The following is a 24,770-nucleotide window of genomic DNA, read 5'->3' on the forward strand; positions in this document are numbered from 1 at the left end:
TGCTTCTACGATGTTCAATACATCTCATGAGCACAATAACTTTGCTACAGGTAAGCTTGGAGAATACTTGTGGATTTTCCTCTAATAATTGGAATTTACTTCTTTTAAAAAGATGTTAAATGAAAGGCCTCTTCGTAAGTTGCACCAATAGATTGTATTACCACCAATGTAAATAATGTGGGATAACTAGCTTCGTATAACCAATATGCTTAAGTCTAATTAATGCATGAAGGGGTTAAAACCAGAGTAAGCTCTCCTGCCTTGCTACTTGAAACTTGGGAGGGACTAGCTTATCAAGCCTTTGTTCCAAGATGCTCAGGATGTAAAGAGATCCAAGCTGGTTGTTCCAAGCTCAGATTTCATGGCTCTAACTTTCTTGAGTTCATATACCAATAATTTAGGAACTTTCACCGATGTAACTAAACCAAGTTTTACTGTCTGTGCAACCTTTTCTGGCTGCTGTATGGAAAAGCACACGAACCTGACCCATGGGGAGTTTGTAAGTAAACCATTTTTAACTTAACCAAATGTGTGCCTTTTCTATGCTAATGGAAGAGGGAAGTTTTGAAACTCACAAGGATGCATTTTAAAGGTCTAGCAGCCTGTATTTCCACACACTAATTTTCTGCGTATGTGGTGATTTTAAAACCTCTTTGGGGGTTTTGCCCCAAACCTGGATGTTAGCATCCAGGAATTCTCTTTTCTATATGCCTATTTTATTTTTTCCTTGCCACCAACAAATAAAAGTACTTTACATTATCCTCTTAATGAGAGTGATATTTTTTATATTCAGCATTTTATGTCAAGCAGAGTAATAGTGATTGTTTATATGTATGAAATATCTTCCAACTATTGTAGATAACTTTATTATTTTGGCTATTGTCTGGAAAGAGATTCTGCTGGAGTTTTTAGAGTGAATTAAGCAACAGCCACTTAGCTACTGGATGTTTTGTTGCATGCTGACATTCTTTTATGAGGAAGCCAACTGTTTGGTTTAACTTGTGCTATCTACATAACAACCATTGCCTATATCCTTTTGTGCTTCACCTATTTAAAGTTTAAAGAGAACCAAAGTAAACCTACATACCGTATTAACCATTTCCAGTCAGCTGGATCCAGGGGGTGCTTAGAGTAACAATGGCATATATAACTTGTTCAAGAAGCCATTTTAACTTGCAAAAGATGCTGATAAATATTGTAGCTCATTTTTTTCAGGCCTTATATTTGATCAGTTTGCATGGAATCTGTCTTGCAAAACAGTTTACCCCCACTCTGAATGTAGTACTTTAAAAGTTTGCATTGCTTCCTTATAAAAGCGTTTAGAAAAGTTGAGTGAAGGCAGAACGGTCCAGAACAGAGATCAGCTTTCCAAATGCTAGGCAAACAGCTTGCTGTAAAACTGAGTTTCTTGCTAAGGGGGAAATTGGCAGGTCTGCATCTCTTCTTTCCTACTCCCTACTGTAGATTCAAGGCTGCAGCTTATTGCTTTGGGGCTCCCATGTGAAGAGGAGCTAAGGCTTTGTTGCCATGAAGATTTATATATATATATATAAAAAATCAAACACTTTAACAATTGGGCAGATAACAGGGATTGAATTCATTCTACCTAGCCTGACTCTAGCAGTCTAGATCATAGAGTTATGCTGACCACTGACTGCAAAACAGTTGAATTGCTTTAGTGCCTATAAACTCTGTCCCTTATGTTTTATAAGCAGCAATTCTCTCCCCTCTAGTCTCAGTTAATGCACTTTGGCATCAGAGAGAAATTACACAGCAGGAACTGTCATTACCCAAGCCAGAGCACTAAATAACCGGTGTAATGTACCTTTTCTTTTGCTCTGTACTGGGGTAGTCAGGCATCATGCCTTCTGTCTGAGCAAATTAGGAGGTGATACTGATGTGTAGGCTCGATGCTCTTCTATGGCCTCATTCTGTGTCGTAAGACAGCATTTGTTTCTCCTTTACATTCTAAGCATTATTTATTAAGAGACATTATGTGAGCTAGCCTAAATGAATCAGTGCATTTTCTTTTAACTTTTCTTTCTGTTAGATGAGTCCTGTTAAATCTCTTTTAATTAGTAATGATGGCTCTACATTTTGCTATCCAGCATATAGACAACAATCCCGGAGGCATAATAAAATCCACAATATTCAAGTACACAGATTATCTAGTATTGTTGCCTTTGGTAGAGAGCTGATCATGTTAGACAGGACAAGGTTTTAGAATGCTGTAGCAGCCTTCTACTAATAACATTTCACCACGAGCCACCGACAAAATGTTGTAATTCCAACACAGAACTGAACAGTAAATGGCTGCAAAGTAGATGGAGGCCCCTTTCCATTTCTTCAGGCATCTGAAGTGGCTTTGAAAGGGACATCCATGCTTTCATTCTTTTCCGTCTACATGAATATGTTAGTAAGGCAGTAAATGGAGTAGTTTGTTACAACTCCCTTCCCCAGTGGTGGTGCAGCTGTTGTCCCAAGTTCTCCCTATGCTTTATGAAAACAAAAAGACCCTAGCTGCATCAGACCAGAGGTCCACCTGTACTTTGCACAGTACAGCTCACAAACATGGCTTAAGAGTTGATAATCCTCTCTTGCTATATTATCCTACATCTGTGGCAAATTTGGAGGCAATTTTGTGCAAAACAGTATTCCACAGTGGTGGCTGATGCTCATTGGGATTGCTAGAGAAGAATGGAGGCAGGTAAAGCCAAAGCCGACTAATTCTAGTCTTGTCTCCATCTTCTGTTCTGAATTTCACAATAGCAACATGAGAATCAAGAGGAGGCAACAGTCACTGCCACCCAATGGGCTGCTTGTTACGGAAGAAGGCAGACAGAGGTTGGTATGGCAGTGCGCCATTTGCCCTAGTGAACAAGATTCCACTGCTATTCTGTATCACCATCATGACCAAGAACCAGCGAGAGATATTGTCCATGATTCTGAACTGGTCTAAGTACAACAGAAAATAAAATGGAGAGAGAAATGCAAAGTTTACAGGGAGGGTTTCCCTGCTACCCGTCTTAACATTTTGACAGCTCACACAGTAGGACTTTGTAGGTTGATCTGAATGCCTGGCAGTCTCATAGGGGTGTAGTTGGTCCTTCAGATAACATGATCTCAGAACTTTGAGGGCTTTAAAAGTTCAAAACTGAAACTTTAAATGGACCTGGAAATGAAACTGGCAAAAAGTACAGAATTGGCTCCCACAAGCATTATTGCTGCTGCATTCTGTACCAATGGAATTTTCTTAACTGAAAGGTAACCACACACGGAGAGCATTATTCTAATTCATTGTGGATGTAACCAGTGCATGAGTCACTATGGCAAGGTCTCATTTCACCAGATAGATTCCAGCCAAACTGAAGCTGTGGCCCCTATTGCAAAATCAATTTAACTGGGTGACCAGTTCTGGCATTGCAAGTGAGGAAAGGAAAAACCTCTACCAACTACTTTTACGGCAGTAGAACCTCTGAAGACTACTGTTCTTGGCAATCTTGAGATCACTTTAGGAAATTAATGTTTTTAACAATTCTAGACTTTTGAATTGTTTGTTTTTAAATTGTGGAAGTGTTTGCCACCCTGGCCTTCTTCAATAAAACATACAAACGGTCTGAATTCACAAGGTTAGGTGCCTATGTTTTTCAAGGTATAACCAGAACATCAAGAATATTTTGTAACTTGTTTATTGGAATTGTGACTTGGAAATCATTCTTTCCCTCTTTCCATGGATGATGCAAAACATGATTTAAACAGGACCACACAATGTGCTTGTATAAACTGAGATACTTGATATACAGAACGCTTGTCAGAAGCCACTAATTTGAAATGAACATATTCACAGCCTATGAGCAAATGTCCCATTTATATGCTATTATTCACAGTAGCCGAGAACGTACAATTATGAAAATCTGCATAAGGTGTAAAGTACATAGGAGGCAACCAATACACCACCCCAAGTGTATGGTGGAGTGTCTCTGGAAGTCTGCTTTTAGTCAATGGGCAGATTTCATGTAAAGTGTCCAATCAGCACGAGGGTTTTCACTCATGCAATTGAGCTTTCTTTTTTCTCTTTCCTCTGCCCCCCACCTGAAATTGGCTCAGGGGCGTCAGAAGAATTCCCAGAACAACACATAGGGGATTAGTCTGTCTGGCAGGTTGCAACGCTTGCACTGACCATAACCCGACACTGAAATCTACCCTGGATTTCTGAAGGGAACTTAGGTGCAATGAAAACTGCATCTGGATTATAGCAACATTGCTTACATTAAATATGAGACTTAATTAGAAGGCAACAAAACACCTAATGCTTCATTATTACTATTTCTAAAACTTAAAAAATATAAGCTCACATTTATCGGGGTAAGATTAGACAAGGTGTTAACTGTGCTAGACAGCTACTATTACTGTCCATTTTAATTCGTATTTAGCACCACTGTTAATACAGTATAAAGGCATACATTAAGTGTCTTACAGGCCAGAGCTGAATGTGACTTCTAATCCCAATGAATGTTACACCCACTGACAATAAGTTTTCATTTTAGAGATGTCATTTCTGCAAAATAGCATAATATCAAATACACATAGCCTTAAAATCCATCAGTTCTACAACTGGAGACTCCTTTTAATGCAAGCAGTGAGATCCTCTGGAGTTGGGCTACTGGCAATGCAGCTCACTGAGACGCCTTGAGCAGTTATAGCTTCAGCTGTTGTTGGACCTATAGCAGCAAACTGAAATGACACTCGTGTTAACACAGTAGAGACCGATACAGTATTGACTTCAGCTCTTGCTATGTCAGCCAGCTGCCTGATAACATTTCCCCATGTAGATCAACATTCTAGCCTTTCAGAAATGTATTCCAAACTCATGTATGTATGTGGTTTTGGATCAAGGGCTAAAATGCATCCCTTTTCATTGGTCTTCAAGTTGCAATAAAGGTCTATTGAACTTGTTTTCTCATACCAATGAAGTTTGGACTAATAAATGTCAACCTACCCTCTTTAACTTACGTCTGGTACCAATAGCCAGCCTTGTAATTACATACCAAGCAAGTTCGTACTACTAGTTCAAAATTCAAGTAGGGCAAGAAATTAAGCCCCATCTTAATATATGCTGTGTTCATGCTCAAACTATAGAATGGCTTTGCTCACATGTCGTATTACCCTTCTTTAATGGTTTAATGTGAACATGCTAGTCTCTCCTGTTTTGCTCCTCCTTGTTGGACCCACTTGGTTTAGCATTACATCCAGACCAGATATCATGGTTTGTCCTGCTCCAAGTGTAAACTATTACTAGACTGGGATTGTGGTGCAGCTGGACAACTCTTTGCACACCGCCCCCACTATTTATCCCAGGGTGAAAGCAGCTATTGATGCCAATAGTGTTTTCAGGATGGTGACTTTCATCAGAACTGCAACATGGGTGGAAAAATATGATCTCCCTCTCTCTTTGTGTTGTGGCCTCAATACAAATCTCCACCCCCACTCGGGTGGTAAAATATAAACACATGCGAATATGCACTCAATGTCACAAGTGGTTGATAATTCATATTCTGCAAACAGTGAAGTGAAGAAATAAATCAAGTGAAATGGTGTTGCCTTCCAATGGCGTGCATGCCTTTGCTTCTTCTTTTCCCTGCAGTTATTCCATAATGGTTGTATATCAAACTCTCATTACTGTTTGGTTGCTAACACACTGAAACATCCATAGATTAATGTGATTCTGAGTCAGTAAATAAGTTCTGTATCCCTCGACACTATAGGAAAAACATGTCCCCCAATTCATAAAGTGTCTTTCTACAAAGGATATTAAGGCAATTGACAGTGAACAGTTGCCACCCACAGCACAAAGTTAAGAGACAGAAAAGCTTAAAGCAAAATGATAATCAGGAATCCAAGACCCTTGAATCAGAATTCTGTTTGAACCAAATGCAATATTACCTCTCCAACAGATTTGTACCTTAATTTGGGAAAAGAGATCACCAGCCAATTCCTGAATCTGCTTCATACAATATTTGACGCCAGATGGACTGAAAAACGTGATACTTGCAGGAATACCCTGTGGAAAAATATTTAAAAGAGAAGGAGAGCTGATATTTCTTCCTGGTTGAATCTCTTGATGTATGTTCAACCAGGGTTGTTTTTTTGTTTTGTATTCACCATGGCCACTTTGCAGCTTAAAAGTCGGTTCTGAAGTTGCTGCAGTAGATATTACAGCTAGCCGAGGGCTCTTACCACATGTACATATAGCAACACAACATCACATTTCATTTGCTGTTTTGCCCAAGAATGCATGAAGTTTGATTTTTCCAGTTTGATTGGGAGGAGGTCACTAGAAGACCAGGCTAATGTTTCCTGAAAGAAGTCCTTTTTATTCCTGTCTACAAACAGTTCCTCATAGTAACATAGTTACTTGAAGTTTTGCTCATGAACCTCACATTTCTAATTGTAATAGGCAACTGTGTAGCTTGGATTCTACAGTCAAGATCCCACAGCCAATATAACCTCTCCTTTCTAATGCACTTTTAAACAAACAAAAATCCTTCAAGGGCTTCCTTCTAAACTTACTCTGGGCTACTAATCCAACACCAAGTATATGTTCCACAAATGACCATGCAGAGTCAAGCATTCAGTTGTGTGGAAGACAGCCTGCTGTGGCATAAAAAATATACGTGAGCTAGAGAACTAATCTCAACAATGGCATTAGAGGAAGATCTCTCCTAAAAGTATTCAGCATGGAAAAAACAGCATCCCTTCAAAATTCCTACTTCCCACTGAGGGGCACGGGCGGAGATGGTGCAAATGAACAACCTGTGTTAATCCTTTACATTCAACAGTGTGAATTCCCTTAGAACAATAAATGCTTTACTGCAGAAAGGAAAAAAAAGATTTTTCTACAAAAAAGTTTTAGGAAGTACAAGATGAAGCCAATAAGATATAACCTCAAGTCCACCTAATTGGCAGCAGCCCCATTTATTTTAGTAAAGGTAAAGGGACCCCTGACCATTAGGTCCAGTTGTGGCCAACTCTGGGGTTGCGGCGCTCATCTCGCTTTATTGGTCGAGGGAGCCGGCGTACAGCTTCTGGGTCATGTGGCCAGCATGACCACTTTATTTTAGTACTTTACTTTAGTAGGACCCTTCTAATTCTAGATCACTGCCATAACCCCTAAAAAACCCCCATGAAGCTGGGAACAAAACACACAAGTTACCTGGCAGGTAAGATTATTTGATTTCTTTCTGTGAGTGCATCTAAAATAGGTTGAACATCTCAATTGCAGGAGGAAAAACGATATATGTCTATACCATAAGTGTGGTAAGAAATGTTCAAGGATTATATAACATAAAACCATCAATAGGTTTAAGAGCTATTGTGTTTCGTATCACAAAAATGTCTGGGGACCACTTCCATTTTTATCAAACAAATGCATTATATCTAAGATGACTAAAAGCACAGCCAGAGGAATTCTGCCTCCACAGCTAGGGGAGGGGGCTGGAGAAATTGCTTAAGCAGCTTGCTGGTTGTCCTTGGCAATAGTAACTTAACAGACAACCAAGGGAACGTAATAAAATTTATCATAATGTAGATAAATGCTCACTTGGGAAGTGAGATACCTGTTGTGAGAAATAATTCCTCAAGGAGTCTTGAAGATTAAGATGTTGAGTAGTTTGGTAAACAGTAAGGCCCTCTAGTGCAATGCCTGCAACAAAAACAGTGAAATATATTAGTGATTAAGCTTATCGGTTTCAGTTAAATCAAAACACAAACATTTAAACTGATGTCATACTGAGCATTAATACTAACATGGATGGGTATCTAGCATATGCTGCCCCAAATCTAAAAAAACAACCACCTCTGTGTTTTGACAACAAAATTATTTGGGGAAAAAATATTTTAAAGGTTTATTGTCATTTACAATAAACATGCAAAGACTTGCTAATCAAAGCATATGAGATAAACCGAACAAAAATCCCACACAACACTATGTACAAGTCTGGTGTAGTGGTTAGGAGAGGTGGACTTGTAATCTGGTGAATTGCATTTGCTTCCCCACTCCTCCACATGCAGCTGCTGGGTGACCTTGGGCTAGTCACACTTCTCTGAAGTCTCTCAGCCTCACTCACCTCACAGAGTGTTTGTTGTGGGGGAGGAAGGGAAAGGAGATTGTTAGCCGCTTTGAGACTCCTTAGGGTAGTGATAAAGCGGGATATCAAATCCAAACTCCTCCTCTTCTTCTACTTGAATATTTTTCAAGGGCTAAAAAATGCAGGCACTGTAACTGAATATGCTATGCCAAAATAGCATGCTGAGTCATCATCACCAACCCCAGGAACCATCTTAATCGATTGTTGTGCTTGCCAGAGAAATGGGTGAGGATGACTTATTGTATATGGGGATGATGTATAGGTTCACTTACGCACCACTCTTCTGACTTCAACAAACATTGGGCACACACTGAGACTTTGCAGGCTGCATTAGGATGAACTTGCCCCTTGGACTGATCCAGGTTGTCACAGAAAGAGAATCAACATAAACTACCCAGTAGCACCACTGAGATGGCAATGTTTGATGGAGCCCACAAGTATGCAAAGCCGGTTATTGGTCTGATAATCGGCACTGTCTCTCATGCACTCTGCGTTCCTCAAATTGAAGGACCAAACTTCAAAAATACTTTAAATGATTTAAATCAAACCTTTCCCACTGAGCATGGTTGGAAGTGTTTCCCTTTTGAGAGCCCCGCAAGGAAAAAACAAAGGCAATGAATTGGGTGACTCCCCTGTTTGAAAAAATAAAAATATATTTAATTCATGAGGTCATTTTAAGCACAAAGTCCCCTAAATAATACTTTTAAACCATCACACTACAAACACACAGTGAAAAGTATGATATGTGTTACTTGCACCCTTAAGACTACTGAAAATAAAGTTCAAGGCACATAGGTGTTTCACATACAGCAGAAGCTCTATAGCCCTTTTTTATATTTTTAAAAAACAGGTTTCCATTGCCAAGGCATGGATATTTTGGCTAAAGAGTTCTGGCAAAAAGATAAATTGCCTTGCTATGCTCCATTTCTTTGCTATTCAACAGAGAGCTACCAAGCACAATCCTTCCAATCATCTTAATAAGTTTTCTCCCTCCCCTTCAGTCACTTGGCATTCCTCATACTTGTTTAGCTATTTAAAGACTCATTTCAGCTGAATAAATTTGCTGTCTGACATTCCACACAAAGGAAAGGTCAAGGCTGTCGCAAGAAGGAACAGGGTGGTTTGAAAAGATGTTCCAGATACAAGTTGTCTTATTGGGGATATATAACACACCCATTTTCTGGTCTTTAAAATGGACATTCACTTTTTTGAACCCCTACAAGTTCTCTTAGGGGAACCATCACACAAATGTCCTCAGACAGACCTTCTTCTTGGAGAACAGTCATCCATCCTTGTATACATTCATACAACATATTCCTACTAATATGTTTTTGTAAATCAATTTATGGAATTCACTGTTGCAAGATGTGCTGGTAGTCATTATCTTAGCTGATTCTAGAAATGGATTAAGACACATTCATGGAAAGGAAGTCTATTATTTGGCCACAAAAACTATACCTCTGAATATCAGATGCTGGGGACAAAGAGAAGAGGGCTGTTGCCCTCATATCCTGCTTCCCAGAAGAATCTGTATGACCACTGTTGGAAATTCAATTCTAGACTACATGCAGCAGGGCTCTTATACAGTCGTACCTCGGATATTGAACAGAATCCATTCCGGAAGTCCATTTGACTTCCGAAACATTTGACTTCCAAAATGTGGCTTCTGTTTGGCTGCAAGAAGCTCCTGCAGCCAATCGGAAGCCACGGAAGCACCGTCGGACATTCAGCTTCCAACTGAAGGAACACTCACTTCCGGTTTTCAATCATTCAAGCTGACTGTATTCTTATAATGGTCTGGTGTTTTCAAGAGGCTCATAGTTCACACTCCATTACCCAACCACAAGCAGAGAGATTATCCTGGAGCAGAGGAAGAGTGTGGTCCTTTGCCTAATGTGTACAGCTTGCTTCTTCAGAACTGATTTAGGAAACACCAGGCAGAAATCACATGGCTCCTACTGAAACCTCATCTCTATTCTACTCATTCTTCTTAAAGGCACTGTTGTGCCCCCCAGCCCCACCCCCCAGCACTAGATAGATAATATAGATTTATGTATATATTTCTGTTGCGTGCTTGCACATTCAGGATCAGTGCATACACATATTAAGAAAACATGTGTTGCACTTCTGGAGAAATTGGAGGGGTAAAACAATTTAAAATTCTCTGGTCCTACTATTTCCAGAGGATTTGCTTTTTTCCAAATTATTTTTAAACCGGATAAAAGAAAACATGGTTTGGGGTGTTTATTTTAAATGCTACAAGTACATTCTTGCCTCTTTTTCTTAAGCTCCTGAGTTTCCTCCAGGGTGAAGAAAACAGGCTCATTCCAATAAAATCAAGCTAAGGCACCTTATTAGGAGTCTGCACAGATTTATCAGAATAACCTAATTGCAAACTGAAGTTTTATTAGGCACCACAGATATGTTAGTAATAAATTACAGGAAGCAACAAAGGGCTTGAGACAGAATACAGAGCGTTATTTTGAGAGATAAAAGCAAAATATGTTAATATCAATCCTACCAAGGCTTGTGTCGGTTAATTGAAATGCCAATGTGATATCTGAAAAGTAATGCTAATCTTTTTAAACTTGTGTTTACAAAAAAGAAGAAGAAAAAGAAGAACAGCCTGATCGCTCTGGCCAATGTAAGAGGCACCAGCCCTGGCAGTATCTCCTTCTATAACAAATTATGCAGAGACATTAAATTCTAAAAGACCTTAAGATCTGTCTTGAGGAAAAAGACTAACACTACCTATTTAATTAAGGAGCCAGTTGATATATTTGCCCAAGCAACACACCCAAAGTCAGCTCTGAAGACAAGGAATCTTGAAAAACAATGCAACTATTTTCATACAGGTACTACAGGATTCTGGACTTTCCACTGTCAACCAGGATAGAAAAATATGCATTCTGTATAGAGCATAACACGCCCCCCCTTTTTTAAAGAAAATGTGTATGACAATAGAAAATGATAAAACAATAACCCAATCGCTGAAAATTGTTATTCTGCTTACGAGAACAAATGTATTCAGCTAGTTTTTCAGCATTCCCAGAGCTCTCTCCTTGTGATGTGAGACCTATTTCAGCCACTGAAAGAAAAAGAGAAAAATGATTCCTTAGGATGAGTTGAAAGTTCTACTGAGTCAGTGAGGATATTCGTATTTTAAAAAATAGTTTGTAACATTATCATAAATCAATGTTTAAAATGCGCTTTATAGAGATACATACAAGTGAGAATTATAATTTGTTATCCAATGACTTGATCGACTTCATGGAAAACAACGCAACAGTACAGCCACGGAACAAAACAGGATTCGCCTTTGTAGCTCAGATTCTGATAACTGGAACACTGCACCAAGGAGTGCACCAAATACCTTTTTGATCCATAGCAGCTGAAGCAATACAACACAAACAAAGGTATAGCAGCAGTGCTTTGCTTCCACTTCTGTTCAAGATACTCCTACATGAGCAGGGGTTCCACTGCCCATCTCTAAAAATTGCCTGTTAAATATGAATGTTTGCTAGTGTGTTGTAGGACTGGAATTAGAGAAACAGGTTCAAACTGCCATAAAGGGCAAGCTAGAAATGTGTTAAATGATAGTTTGCCCTTGAATCCTCCTCTCTCTCATTGTAGTAAGAAGGACACAAGTATTTTGTGTGTGTAAAGAGAAAGTAGGAGTTTGTGGTAGAATTAGGAGAGGGATCTGTCTGGAAACCTAGGTTCAGAGTGGAAGGATTTAAATGTAAAAACCCAGCACCCTGTGTTGTGCCAGGAAGCATACTTGCAGCTCATGCAATCAATTGAGCATTGGAATAACAAGTTCTCTCAATCTCACAGCAGAAACAAGGTGCACTGCAGCAGTTTACAGGAGCTGCAGTTTCCAAAACAGTCTTATTCAAACCACATTACAGCCATGAGTCATAGAACAGCACAGCATATATACTCTCTGTTTCCACCTCCTGACCTGCACTGCTAAACCTGGAATTATGCAAAACTGATGGACCTTTATAAAAGAGAATGAGCCGAGTGCCACCAGTGGTTGGTAACACCACACTAAATTCTCAGGTGGTCCATCCTGGAGGTTTCACACAGATATTAAGTGAAATCAAAAGCAGATAAAATGTCCAGAAGAACCAATGGGGCTGCACTTTCCCTGGAGGTCCCTAGACTGACCAGCAAAACCAGAGCAATATCTATTTTATGCTCGAGTCAGACTGTCCCAGCAGGACTCAAAAAGGCCATGGAAACTCTCTTCACTTAAGAGTGTGCTCAGTTACCTTCTCAGAGAATGGAAAATTTGAACGTGGACAATAATTTTAAAAAATATTCTGGGTCAGGGGAATTTTTTTTAAAAAAAGAAAACAGCTGTTTCTTTTAAAGAAGATGACATTCTGCCTACTTTGAGAAGGTCTTTAATCCTGAGAAAAAGAGGCCAGTTTCTTCCAGCACCCAAGGCCGTGATCCAAGATACACCTAACTGGGAGTAAGCCCAATGGGGCTTACACCCAAACAGCCATGTGCCAGGCACCCTGTCCCATCCTCAAGCAAACCTAATCAGAAGTAATCCAATATATTTTCACAAGATGGTGAAGTTCAGTCTGCAAGTTCAGTTTCTATTGGCTAGAACCAATGGATCTACTGCCCCTTACAGCAAGCAGTCCAAAAGGGCTCCCAAGGGTATGCTGTCCTCCCAGACTTACTCACACCACCCACTGGTTTAAAGGACCTTGTTAGGTGGGCCTTCTATAGCTGCTCTTGCTCATATGATTGCTTGCTCCCTTGCTCCAATCCCAGAAACTTGTGCTTCCTGCCTTGACAACAACCTAGGCTGCTTATGGCTCAGCATTCTGGCATGAGTTTAGATTTGACCCACTTTCATTTCCTGGTCAGATGGCATACAAGCAACTTCTAAGATTTTTGCTGGCTGACAAATATTTTGACCATTAAGAAGTAAATAGTAGGGAACTAGAAATAAGCATCAGTATCTTTTGCAAAGTATGGTGTATAGCTTTTTATTAATATTTGTATAGGCCTTTTAAAAATGTGGCTTACCTAGTTCAGCTGTAGCTTTTCCCACCACATAAATGGATTTGGTATTCCACTTTTCTCTCAGAGAATTTTTCCAAACTGTGAAACGTTAAAATTATGTGTAAGCATTTTGCAATACAGTATAAATACTAAAATGCTGATTTGGACATGCCCCACCAAAGAACGTTTATTTGAAAAATGTGTGGGCTCAGCAAAATATTAATAACTATTACTACAGTATAAATGTCAGTGACTATGCAAAGCAAACAAAAATGTGTTTTTGTTCAGTACTCCAATATGCTGCGAAAATATGGCTGAATAGACGCTTCTTTCAGTTACTTGTCTGAAACTGCTTTCTTAATCCATATATCTGGAGTGCTTCCAGATGGGTGTTCATTGTGGGATGGGTGCTGCTCATGGACTCAGTTTTTTCACAGTGTCCACATGACGCTGCTGGCATCAAAATACTGACATTAACACAGCACTGCTCAAAAGAAAAGGAAGCCAGGACATGTAATAAGTTCCTAAGCAATGCATTGAATTAATACCACCACTCATAGGTAACTGCATTATCCCAGTACAAAAGGATGTGGTAGAAAGCTTCTGAAAATATCCGATCCAGTGACTCACTAGGATTGCAATCCTAACTCCACTTAACTGGGGCAAGTCCCACTGAATTCTGTAAGTCTTCCTTTTGAATAGACATGGTTAGGGTTCTGCTGCAGGATGATAAACACTCCCCCCCCCCAAGAATGATGGAGAATTCTAATAGCCCTTCAACTGTTTATACACTCAATGGCTTATTTTGGGGGTGGGAATGCATTTTAAGGCATATATTTCGAGAGAAAACTATAAAATAATTCACCACATTTAATGGTATTGTCTAAATTCCCACTTACCTTTTTTTTTAGTATTATCATCCAGACATAATCTGAAGGCTTCTACAGCTCTTGGGCTGGTAAAAATTAGTCCAGAATACTGTTGAGGGTGAAAAACCTATTCATCAACAAAAATTGAGAAAAATAAACGTAAGTTAACGATGATAAACCAAACACAATAAAAAGTCTTCCATCTGCTGCTTTTTAAAGCAAAGGCTCCTGGTGTCCTTAGTAGTATTTTCACCAAATTGTTACCGGTAAGTCCTGCATTAACAATACTGTTAAGTCTTTGTTTGTTTGTTTGTTTGTGTTTTCTATGGTCTGACTTCAACAGCAGCCTATCATTTTACGATAGAACTTTAACATGTTGGTAGCATGACTTACAGCTGACTTCAGGTCAGTAAGAAAACAATTGCTTGATGGGACTTCAGAATCCAAGACTCTGGAGTTGTCACTGAGTGTCCACAGCCTACTGTAAAGTTACCCTAGGATAGCAATAGATGTTATTGTGTGATTCATTGCCTAAAGTGAACTGTACCTTGAATAACTGACAAGTGAATTTTTGATATCACTGTCTGTATGCCTGCCTAGACATATTCTTTCATAAGGAGGAAACCATGTGTGTTTAAGTTGGGCAGCCTCAAGAACTCTAAATTTTGAGAATCCTTGTCGACAATAATAGACTCATTGCTTTCCCCACAACTAATGGGGCAGGAAAAATTATTGTGGAACATCATAATAACTGTTCAACTTTCTCTCGGCAGAATCAGTGAGGTGTAGAACAACAAACTACCGCTAAAAATCTGATGCTCTGCTCTGCTGAACTGAGGCAACAGCTTACAAGATTAGAAGAATGGACCTCAGCACCCGCAGATCAATACAAAAACTAGGTTCTAGCCTTAGCCTTTGTACACAAGACCACATTTTACCAGATGAAACTTGACGCCATAAAACATCCACAGTATGCTGTAGCAAATGGAGTTCTGGTGAAGCTTCCACCAGCTTCCCAGGGGTCTTGGTTTCCCCTACAAAGCTTAAATGATGCCAGTGATACTCAGCCAGAATATGTACATCAGGGATCACCAACATGGTGCCTTGCAGGTGTTGCTGGATTCCAACTTCCATCAAGCCCAGCCCTCATGGCCAATGATGAGGGATTATGGAAGCTGTGGCCCAGCAACATCTAGAGGCCACTAAGTTGGCTACACCTTATATAAACCCTCAATGTAATTATGTGTCCAAGTCAATTACCGTGATCCAAAAAAATAGCCCTAAACATGTAACTAGGGCTTTCCTATTGTAACCTATAGAAAGGAAAGGAGCTCTGTGCACTCTCAGAACTTCACTGGCCATAGCCAGCAAAGCAAACTCCAAGGACATTCAAGACTCTGGACTGTAGCTCACTATCTTGGAAATGTGAAAAAGCTTAGTCTGAAACAGAAATATTACTTAAGCTTAAAAATACCATTTATATATAATTCAGTTACATAGTTTAGATACTGATATGGCTTTATAGTCTAAGCCTTCAGCAAGCATCTACAATTCCAAATCCCATTATCAAGCATATTTGTTTGTATGCTTGTGTGTGTGTGTATGTATACAGAAAGAGAGTGAGAGAGAAATCTCAAGATTTATGTTTCTTTTAAGCATCCCTTTAGAGTACTATTTATATAATGCAAGTGTAATTACAGAAATAGCACCATCCGGACACTAGCTCAAGGGAACTATACCTGTGATCAACTGTGGCTCATAATCCTAGCTGTGGGCATAATCAGACTCAAAGCTGGCTCACTTACTGATTGGTATTTTTTTCTACATCCCAGTCGCTTTGTTTTTGCAGCTGAAGGGTTTGGCAAGAGATATGCGAAACGAAAGATTGCGCTAATAACCTGCCCCAGAGTAACCTCCAAGAAAATAAAATGCTTTTCATGCATTTACAGTGTGCTAGGAAAGACACACCAGCTTCTATTCCCCTATTTAAATGGAGGTTAGCAGCTCTTTCCTTAGCTTCAGAAGCACGTGCTCAGCTAGTAATGAGGTTTAATTACTCAAATTTATAAACAAGTAATTAAAAAAAAAAATTCCTTTAATCCTGTGGCAGAAACAAGTGCCCTTGTCAAAATGGTAGCATCAAAGCAGGATCATCCACAGCTCGACTCATTGCTATTTTGTCATCACACTACTTAGTATTTAAAGCTCTGTTTCAGTGACTGACAGGCCCTATAAGACCATTCAGTTCACAAGCTCATAAACATACTGAAAAAAATATTCATTTAAGTCACTTAGATACCTAAAAAAGCAGGATTTTATTTTTTTTAAAAACTCTCCTATATTTTGATCTAGGTTGTCAGGGCACTAAATTCACCTTTGAGATCTAGGATGCAGCTTTAAACATATGTAAGTAGGAAGCAACCCTTAGGGCAATGAATGGGACCAACTTCCAATGAAGTATTCTTTGGAATGGAGTATAAAATGGTAAAAGAAATAGGGCTCTTACAGTTCCATAATGCATGTGTTAACTGAGCGTCACATCTAAAAACCCCAAAACTGATAAACAAAAATCATATCCAAAGAGTATATCATTTCTTGCCAAACTTCCCCAAGCAAAACAAAACATGAATGGCAAGGACTTTAGATAAATTCAGTATGCATGCAGTATTTGTACGTGAACACATTTTTCACCATTGTTAAGATGGTTGTCTTTTATCATCTTTGCAAGAGTATCAATTCTCATGGAGGTCAAGCCAAATGCTAAGGTTTATCCTTTCCTCCACCACGGAATATAATTACCAGACTGGTCTCTCCGCTGATACCAGATGCCCCTATGGCCAGAAGCAACTGAGGTTCAAATAGGGCAGAGACCCCTTCTAGTCAACATAATGCTATATACCATGGCAACCTACATTCCTAATCCAACAAATGGGTTTTTAAAAATTAGATGCTTTTTTTTTTTTGCCGAACAGGCTATTAACAGGAAGAGAATGTTAAGACTTACCCTTTCAGAGAAAGCTTGGAGAGATGTAAATTCAAATGCTAAAACTGGGATCAAAGTTGCTTCAAGCCCGTGCAAACCCAGTTCCTATGAATGAAAGGACATACAATTTTGGGATAAGATAAGGATTGACACATTAAAATTATTCTTAACATTTAAATCAGCAAGGTAACTTAGGCTGGGAGTAAATGTCACGGAAAACAATTAGATTTACTTCTGAGTAGACATGTATGGGATTGTACTGTTGTTTAGTGGTAACAGCATAACTTAGAACAAATCATGATTAGGTAAAAAAGCAAACTTGCGTTTTTATTTAAAAGCCAGCTGCATTGGACCAAATGCCTTAAGTTACTGAAAAAATGCCCCTGCGTGCATGTTCATAATTACAAGGCTTATGCTAGAGGACATGCAACAGCTGCCCTACGGTGTAAAACAGTTGTCCTTCAAAACAGGCCTACATTTGGTTATATGTAGACTAAATAGCTTTGCTGTCCTTGAAATCATGCAGCCCACTTTAAGAATAATTATGGAACTTCATATCTGCATGATTCCCTTATGCACTACGCGCACTGGTCTGTGTGTAACAGATAAAACACCAGATTATTGTTGCATGTTTCCTAGCGACTAGAAGTGGTATTTTAATGTACTCTTCATACAAGTGAAATGAAAACCCAAATCAATCAATCAACCAACCACACAGCTGTTGGCTTGGTTTACACCTAATGCTAAACCATGGTTTAGAATTATGAGGAGCAGCTGCAGCAAGACTTGAGCTTGCACATGCCTTCGTTCCCCTTCCCTGACATGGCTGTAAGCTTCAACAATACATTCAACATTACATTCAGCTATCAGAAATGTGTTTTTCCTTGTGAACAATCTTGCTTCAGAAGATGCAGGCATTTTTAGCCAGGCCACTTCACATCTTAAGGTATTGTGGGGGTATATGGGAGACAGCTATATTTTACACCAACATACGCTTCCTTAGAATCCAAACTATATGTTAACTACCGAAGTTGCATAGATCAGTTCGAAACAATGCTGTACATCATCTATTTTCAGGAAACAATTCCTACCAGACAGAGAAACATGACCAGTTTTTCCCCCTGTAGCAGAGAAGCTGGAATATATGAAATCTGAGAATATAGTACACTTGAAGGGTGTATTATTAACCTTCTGGGTTACTAACTTTAAGCATTCCCCTCCAGCCTACAGCTAGCTTAAACTGCAAACGACTCTTTCCAGAGACGTAGCGGGAAGAGAGGACATCTATCTGGCATGCTGCCCAACCCGGCAATAGCTACCGTATTTTTCGCTCTATAACACGCGCCCGACCATAACACGCACGTAGTTTTTAGAGGAGGAAAATCCGTAGGCATGCCACCCGTAGGCATTCCCTCCATAACACGCACAGACATTTCCCCTTACTTTCTAGGAGGAAAAAAGTGAGTGTTATGGTGCAAAAAATACGGTATACTTTTTATGACAATGCAGTTGTACCCTATTTATGATCTGTGGACCAGTGGTTGTCTGTGGCTATCTGAACAGGTCCATTAACCTAAAATGCAGAACTCAGTGTTAAGTTGAATGACAATTCAGATACAAATATCTAAATTTAATCTCTTTCAAAAGGTTACTTACTTTTATATATGGATCTGGTCCGTTTTCACTTTCTTTAGGCTCTTTCAGCAACAGAACTTTCATTGTTTACTGGAGAATACAAAAACACAACACAAAATCGTATCTAAATTGGATCTAGAGGATTCTTCTCTGTACAACGTCTGCATTAGTTGAATATCACAGGAAACAGGACAATTAACAACTGCACTGAAGGGCCGTTGGTTGCACAGTGAGTAAGCAGCTAATGTGCATTCTCTGGGCATGAACATCTACCCTGATAAGGCGAACAAAATGCGTGTTGCTTTCAAATGATATGGCAAGGAAAGTAAGAGTGATAAGAAAGAAAAGGCATTCATTTTGCTTTTAACTCTACTACATACTAGTGCTAAAATGACAAACCTTCTTAAAAGTCTGCCAGACCAGTAGGCCTGCAAAAATCCGTGTAATTGTTGAGAGAATTATTTTCCAGTACAGATATCATTTAAAATATTTGCACATGCACTACCTAGAAAGGTCACCTTGAATTATTTTGTTGCCCTGCACAAAACAGGTAAGGCTGCACCTGCCATGATTTCCGACTACATTCCTGTTTAAATATCAGCCTATAAATAAGTTACCCCCCTCCCCACAATGCATTGCAGAATTTCCAAATCTGCAGAGGTCCAGCAAGGGACACCACTCTTTTGCTTTAAATGTATTCTGAAGAGAGAGGGAAAGAACCGGCCAAATCCATATCCAATGAAGGTTCTCACACATTTTCTTCACAAATGTAATCGTGGCACAGGCTGCAAACCACCAGGCGCACTAGCTCAGGTTCAAACTCCACAAGCAATGTATCCAGGTGTGCCAATTTTATTTATACAGGTCACCGACCCAATTCAAACTGCACGCAGAATTTACACTGGAGATTGCATGCTTAATAGTATCCACATATAAAAACCTCTTGTACAGTGGTACCTTGGGTTACATACGCTTCAGGTTACAGACTCTTCAGGTTACAGACTCCGCTAACCCGGAAATATTACCTCGGGTTAAGAACTTTGCTTCAGGATGAGAACAGAAATCATGCAGCGGCAGCGGGAGGCCCCATTAGCTAAAGTGGTGCTTCAGGTTAAGAACAGTTTCAGGTTAAGAACAGACCTCCGGAATGAATTAAGTTCTTAACCCGAGGTACCACTGTACATGGAAAGCTTAGACACATCAGGACAAAGTAAGTTGAGGCTACAGACTTCTCTTTGACATATGACCTTTCAGTAAGATGATTTTTACATGCATGCATTTTTAAACCAGCAACCCCTCTGTATTCTGAGGTAGTACACCAAGGGAACAACCCTAAGGCTAGAACTGCTGGAATGTGCAGGGTTAGGATCCAGCAGATCTCCAGCTGAGCTGGGAGGTTCTTGGCTCAGCTGGGCTATGCCTGCATAAGTCCCCAACTCCAGCTCAGCCAAAGATACACTGCGCGAAGTCCTTCATCCCAGCTCAGCAGTTACCCAGCTGGTTGAGCCCAGTGGAATTTCAGCTTGTGTAAACCCAGAGGGGTGGAACTTAGGCTGGATCCTAAGCCCAGCACGGTCACATGACTTGGGAACACTGAATAAGTTAAGCTGACAAAAAGATGATGTAACTCAAGCTCTTGTTTTTCCCTCTGCCAGGCTTTGGTCAAGCCCAGCCAGAGTAGCCCCACACCTGATCAGAGTTTGGATCTGGTACTACGCCAGCGTAACTAAAACTGGCTTCTCATTCTTAGGACTGCTTCCTAGCACAGCTGTGTCTGCTCGTTTGAATTGGTTGCCAGAGCATCTAGGTGCAACTGCATTAAAGGGTCACAAATAGGCCAAGCTCCATCACTAGGCTAACTGTGGAATACATGTGAACGTTGCATTATATTTAAGATAATCGGTAGGAACTAAACCCTACATAAAGTCAATCAATTGTGAGGCAAAGTGGTCCATTAAATTGTACTCAAGTCTCTCTCCATCGTATATCTTACTTCACCACTGGGAAACAAAAATAAGTATCAGTGCAAGTTTTCCAAATATTTTGTAAATCAGCATTTCAGGTATTTATCATTTCAGAAGCTAAATATATTTTAAAATAGACAAATTAAATGGAAACATCCCATGAGCTCAGAGATAAATTAATTCAAACCATAACCTAAATGTTATTTTCACACTGATCCCAGAGAGTGCAATGCATAGAAGACAGCTGATAAAAGGATGCATGCTTTTGAGTTTGAAGAGGGATCTTTGCCAGGATAAAAGAACAAAGGCATTCTGAGAACAAATATTAAGCTGCAACATAAATCATTTCTTGAAGAACAAAACACCCAGCTTTGAAACCTGTAAATATGCTGGTTGTTGACCAAAGTCAGCCAGTTTAATGGGACTCTGAAAACAACTTCCGGATTTAAAACCAAAACTCTATTCAAATCCACAGGCAAGGCTGGAAAAATCCCCTAAAAATGTAATGTGGGTGCCCATTTTCAGGGGACACAACTCAGGGGCAGAATGGATATATACAGTGGTACCTCGGGTTAAGAACTTAATTCGTTCTGGAGGTCTGTTCTTAACCTGAAACTGTTCTTAACCTGAGGAACCCCTTAGCTAATGGGGCCTCCCGCTGCCGCCGCACAATTTCTGTTCTCATCCTGAAGCAAAGTTCTTAACCTGAGGTACTATTTCTGGGTTAGCAGAGTCTGTAACCTGAAGCGTCTGTAACCTGAGGTACCACTGTACCGGGTTTCCAGCACAGAGGCAGATTTCAGGAAGCGCAAATGGTTCACCCACATTGAACGCAGAGCCAAGAAGGCGTCACAGGGGGCACCAGAACAATGGCGAACAACAGAAGGTGAGAGGCAGGGGAGGGGTGCCAAATTTTGGCATCACACAGGGCACTGCTGAAATTTGGAAGCCCAAAGTCCACCACTGCCCAACATCTCAAAAGGCCTTGGGGCCAAAGGCTGGGAAACACATTGGTCCAAGAAATTAAGAGAGCTGCTACCAGTTAGAATAGGCAAGACTAAGGCTAGATAAATTGTTAGTCAGACTCCATAGGACAGCTCAATACCAAATTTAATTATACAGCTCTGGTGCCTCATTACATAATGGTGATTCTCAGGAATCTATCCCCTATATTGTAGCTACATCTTAAAAATTTGGTGCGTGGTTTGCAAAATCTGATGTCAAATTAACTAAACATTCACTTCCTGGAAATCAATACGTACTTTTGTCAGTTTCAATATTTTGAAGGTATGCTTACTTATCCAATTCAGCCTTATGCTTACTTTTTATACAGTACACCTGAGATGGCAGGCATGTAATGGAGAAGTACACTTTGACCCACATATTGCCCTTAGGGGCTACATCCGCAGGCAAGCATAACATTCATTTTGGCCTCCAACCATCAACGAGAAGCTTCTGGAAATAGCTGGTTGTCTTTTCTTTTTAAATACAGACAGGCTTAATCGGAAAAAAACACCAATTACAAGGTGACACAGACTGCATCAAATATAGTGATGACCTCATACGCCAAGGCTCTCCTGTAGGTGAGATAGTCCTGGAAATAGTTCGGACTCTACATCATTTGAACGCATTTTTTCTTAGCAATTGTGTATCAGAGTGACTAAGTTATCACTGCAAGTCTAGGCATTATGCCATCCCAACAGATGCGCATGAATATAGGCACCCAGGAAAGAGAATGTGCATGCCCAATGAGCTAGCTCTCAGCCAAAATGGCTAAAAACAGCTGTCACTTGCTGAGTTTGTGTACCAAAGGCTACAGGAGTGCATCATCATCTTAAACTCTCTCGCCGCCGCTCCCCCCGCCGCCCAATTACAGCAATATCTTCTTTTTCAGTCAATTGAGAATTATATAAGGAGATCCTGCTGGATCAGACAAAAGGCAGACAACCAAATCCCTATGTGAAGCCCACAAGAAAGACCTCATTGAAACAGCATTGTCCTCTCTTGCACCTTCCAGCAACTGGCATTCAGAAGCATACGGCTTCCAGCAGTGGAGGAAGGACACAACTCTCAAGGTTAGTTGTCACTGATAGCCTTCTCCATGTTTTTGTGTTTAATACTGTCTTAAATCCATCCACATTTCAAGCACTTGTAAATGAAAATTTATTTTGCATTGTTGCATCCATCATTGATCTCTTTTTTTTAATACTGTGTATCCTGTTTTATATAAGGTTTCAAATTCCAGAGAAGCTATAAAAATACACCCCCAGTTTTGAAAACTTTCTCAGTGTTATTTTGACACAAACACTTCAAAATCAAGGAAGGATTCTCCACACACGTGCCAAAATATAACCTTTCTTGCAAAAAAAACTACTACTACTACTACTACTAATAATAATAATAACGGTAGTATTGTTGGTCAACATCCTATGCACAATCTCAGGAACAGGACTTTATGTTGCTTTTGGCAAAGCTCCACTACAAAATATGAGTGTTAAATCAAAGGCTCGTGTAACTGCAGAGCATAGGATAATTGGCACAAACACATCTTTAGGCAGGCTTGCGAAAAACTCCTCTCTGAAATGCTGGAGAGCGGCTGTCTGTCAATCTTCCTCTGCGCCACCATTGGCTAAGGTCATGATACACACTAGTATGTACATATGCAAGTACATACTATACAGTATTCCGATGCTAGTTGACCACTGGAAGCCAAAACTCTGCATCAATTTACGTACACAGCAGTTTCATCCATTATCTACCATCAGTAAATTCTACAGTGGGGTTGGCTAGCCTTTTCTGGCCAGGGACCACATGCCAGCAATGAATGTGGCAAAAGCAACAAGCCACTGACAAAATAAATTGCACATGGAAGACTAAAAACATTGGAAGACAAGTTTAAAAATCTCTTTCAAATGGGTACATGAACTTCAGCTTTCTTATTTATTTATTGAGGAAAGCAAAGGGCACAGTGCTGTCATTTCTAAACTGCCTTATGTGTACAGCTGTCAACCAAACAGAAGGGAGATATCTGGACCTTGGAAGTCCTGCTTAGAAAGAACAGTTATTAACATTCTTGCAAGTTACCGTAGCTGAATACTGCTCAGCAGCCAAGCCCCATGGAGCAGTATTTCCACCATGAGTGCATGCGCAAGGACCCTGAATGGCTGTGGCTAGCATCTTATGTCTGCATCTGGGACTTTTAAGCATGTAAAGCAGCATAGTATGCGGCAATTTTTATTTCAGAAATAAAACTGTGGTACAGCAGAGCAAGGACATAGTACCTTCAGTTACTGCACAGCAGGGCCGATGAAGTTCTTTCCTGGGGCACTATTTGCCATTTGTCTACATGCCAAACAAATAAGCCTCTCTCAAAGAGAAATAAGCTAAGCAGAGGAATAGGTAGGTTACATTAGCATGCATGGCCAAGCTGCCACTTTTATTTCGAAAAATTCCTAAGTCCTTTTGTTATGACCAACCAAAATGTCACAAAATAGAGAGCAAGCTTTCAAGTTCACCAGAACTCTTCATCAGGCTGGATGTTAAGCAAAGTGCTGGAGGCGGGGCAAGCAGAGAATATGTATGTTAGAAATAAATAATAATAATAATAATAATAATAATAATAATAATAATAATAATAATGAAAAGCTCGCTTGTAACCAAAAGCATATCTTCCTTGATCAAAACATCGTGTTATCGTATAAGCCAAACGGATTGCGGACTGAAGTTGCTCCCTGACTATTAATCAACAGGAAAGAGGGGGAAGCACTCTGCACATGGCCAGAAGCTCTCGTTTCAGTTACATATTTACCCCAGCGCTCAGCCCTGGCACTGGGAGCAATGCGTTTCTTCTTCCCAGGCAGGGCTTGTCCCCTGAAACTGCTGCCTTGGTGCCTAAACCTCCACCGCTGGCGACCCCCGACGTCCCCAGGGGAACTCCTTTTCCGAGGAAGGGGCGGAGGGCTAACCTTGTTCACGACCCTCGCAGCCCCAGATTTCCCGCCTTCCCCGCAGGCCACTCCAGGCGGCACCGGGGCCCCCCGCCCACCTACGCGCCCGCGCTCACCAGCGCCAAGAGCGCGGCCTTCCTTCCCGGCTTCCGTGGCCGCGCGGCCTTCCTTCCCGGCTCGCGGGCGCAGGCGCACAA

At 40.3% G+C, this 24,770-nt stretch overlaps 1 protein-coding gene across 4 annotated transcripts; it reads right to left on the bottom strand.

Moving 5' to 3' along the window:
• Positions 1 to 3,673: 3,673 nt before the first annotated feature.
• On the bottom strand, positions 3,674 to 24,763 carry UROS (uroporphyrinogen III synthase). Of its 4 annotated transcripts, none has more exons than XM_083617078.1 (10): positions 24,690 to 24,763; positions 18,684 to 18,752; positions 17,049 to 17,132; positions 14,075 to 14,171; positions 13,200 to 13,274; positions 11,161 to 11,235; positions 8,696 to 8,779; positions 7,617 to 7,702; positions 5,963 to 6,061; positions 3,674 to 4,734 (listed from the first exon to the last, which is right to left on the bottom strand). In XM_083617078.1, the coding sequence occupies exons 2-10, from the start codon at positions 18,744 to 18,746 to the stop codon at positions 4,609 to 4,611; spliced, it is 789 nt and encodes a 262-aa protein (XP_083473204.1). In that variant the 5' UTR covers positions 18,747 to 18,752; positions 24,690 to 24,763; the 3' UTR covers positions 3,674 to 4,608. The 4 variants fall into 4 exon arrangements, with proteins under 4 accessions (XP_083473204.1, XP_083473205.1, XP_083473203.1 ...); XM_083617079.1 differs by lacking the exon at positions 24,690 to 24,763 and adding an exon at positions 24,524 to 24,617; XM_083617077.1 differs by lacking the exon at positions 24,690 to 24,763 and adding an exon at positions 24,435 to 24,576.
• Positions 24,764 to 24,770: the final 7 nt, after the last annotated feature.

This window comes from Podarcis filfolensis (assembly GCF_964270895.1).
Source record: "Podarcis filfolensis genome assembly, chromosome: 5".
Classification (NCBI taxonomy): domain Eukaryota; kingdom Metazoa; phylum Chordata; class Lepidosauria; order Squamata; family Lacertidae; genus Podarcis; species Podarcis filfolensis.